This window comes from Echinococcus granulosus, assembly GCF_000524195.1.
Source record: "Echinococcus granulosus chromosome Unknown EG_S00186, whole genome shotgun sequence".
In the NCBI taxonomy this organism is placed as follows: domain Eukaryota; kingdom Metazoa; phylum Platyhelminthes; class Cestoda; order Cyclophyllidea; family Taeniidae; genus Echinococcus; species Echinococcus granulosus.
Window position 1 is genome coordinate 12,837 of NW_020170566.1, and position 1,704 is coordinate 14,540.

A 1,704-nucleotide genomic window follows, 5' to 3' on the forward strand; every position below is an offset into this window, starting at 1 on the left:
CTATCTCAGCCTTGTTATATTACTGGGTGCTTTACCTTTGCATTTGCATTAAGTTGCATGAAATTATCCTTGACGGTCACTTACAGTTTAAATGGGTATTGCGTAGTGGACACACATATCTTAAGTGACAATCAATGGGGTTGGGGCTGTTTTCCATTCCTAAATATTAACTAGTGAATCTTACAGCATTGCAGGAATGTAAGTATTTGAGTGCAATGTTAGTGAACGTTTCACATACCCTTGCGGTATCGTTAAAAATTCGTTTTTTCCCCTTACAAGCTTGATACAGGGTGTACGAAGGGAGAAGTGTGAATGTCGATCCATTTGGAATCCCAGCCACCTTTTCCACAGCTGTCGTAGCAGACTATGCAATGGCGAAGGATGTTGTTGCGGACACTCTTAGTAAGTTTTTCTCACTTTACAATGATTTACATCAGTACATTGCTTCTATTTCCATCAGAACAAGTTGTCCTGTCATTTAAATATTTATTCCATAGTGATATTTTTATTTGCGCTGTATTTTCGCGCTCTTAAATAGTTTAGTTTAGTTAAGCCACGGATTTTTTCTAATCCTACATTTTGCTTAGATTGTAAGCGTTCATCTAGGCAAGCAGTGATGCACGCCAAACCTTCATTTCCAACCCTCTGTCTCAGGTTTGTCTGTTTTGAGGAAAGGAAATTAAGAAATCCTCCTACTCAAATAAAAATTTTTTACTTCTCAAACACGCTAAAAAACCTGAGTTCATTTATCGACAAGTTTTTGATTCCTTTTTTATTTAAAGAATGTGAGATTTACGCGATTTAGTTTTGGCTCTTTGATTATTTTCTAACACATTCACTGTCAGTTTTTAGCGAAGTATCGACGTCTACTATTCTAGGTGTTTTACAGTCCTGATTTGATTTTTTAGCCAAGTCAATCCTTGCTGGAGAGAACTAAAAGTGCTGCTCACCCCGTACATGGTCAACATGCACTGCCTTATACTGATTTTGAAGTTGCTTCTCTTTGGGTGCAATAACGTGGCGCGGTCATTTGCGATATGCTAATTTAGAACCCGGGCAACATATGTGACACCGGGAGTAGGAAGTCAAGCGTACAACTTTTACTGATATGTAATTGATGTTCCGTTTTGTTAGTTCATGAAATTCATGCTGCACGTTAAATTTATCCGTAAATGTCCAGTTCATCCCACCCATAAAGGTGGTTTTTATCTGACCAGTTAGTTAGTTTCCATAACGTACTGTGCAGCATTGGTGATTAGGTTATTTCTCGAACAGCGAAAGGTATGTGAATGCTACAGCAACACTAAGGTGATACACGGGTTGCTTTCCCAGCCTCAATTGGGAGCGAAATCTCATTGTTTTCAGTGTGCTTGACTGCAGAAATTCGTTTGCAGTATTTATGCAAAATGCTGCATTGAAAAACTGTCAAACCCCACTTAATGTACTCTCCATCCTCGGCAAGCAAATGTCCACTTAGCACTATTCCGAGGGGAACGTTAGCTCCTTTTTTCAACCTTTCACCTCAAAAACACTTAATTTTAGTGTATCACACATGCGTGGCGTGTGTTCTTTTAGTTTCGGATAATTGGCAGGGCCTAGTTTAGAGCTTAGCATAGGTGTAAGATGTATCAGGTCGGCAGTGTAAGTGTTGTGGAGGTCAGTCGTCCTCTTCTACCTTGATAATCCACGTGTTTGCACCATGTG

The 1,704-nt window shown here is 39.4% G+C and overlaps 1 protein-coding gene across 1 annotated transcript in view; it reads left to right on the top strand. All coding sequences in view use genetic code 11, as the record gives it.

The window, feature by feature from the left end:
* Positions 1-1,704, top strand: part of EGR_10046 (hypothetical protein) — a gene marked incomplete at both ends in the record, with an annotated part of 5,470 nt that overhangs the window by 2,370 nt on the left and 1,396 nt on the right. Inside the window, one exon of the mRNA XM_024499295.1 lies at positions 290-402. Coding sequence (XP_024346275.1) covers positions 290-402 — 113 coding nt within the window. The remainder of the gene's footprint in view (positions 1-289; positions 403-1,704) is intronic.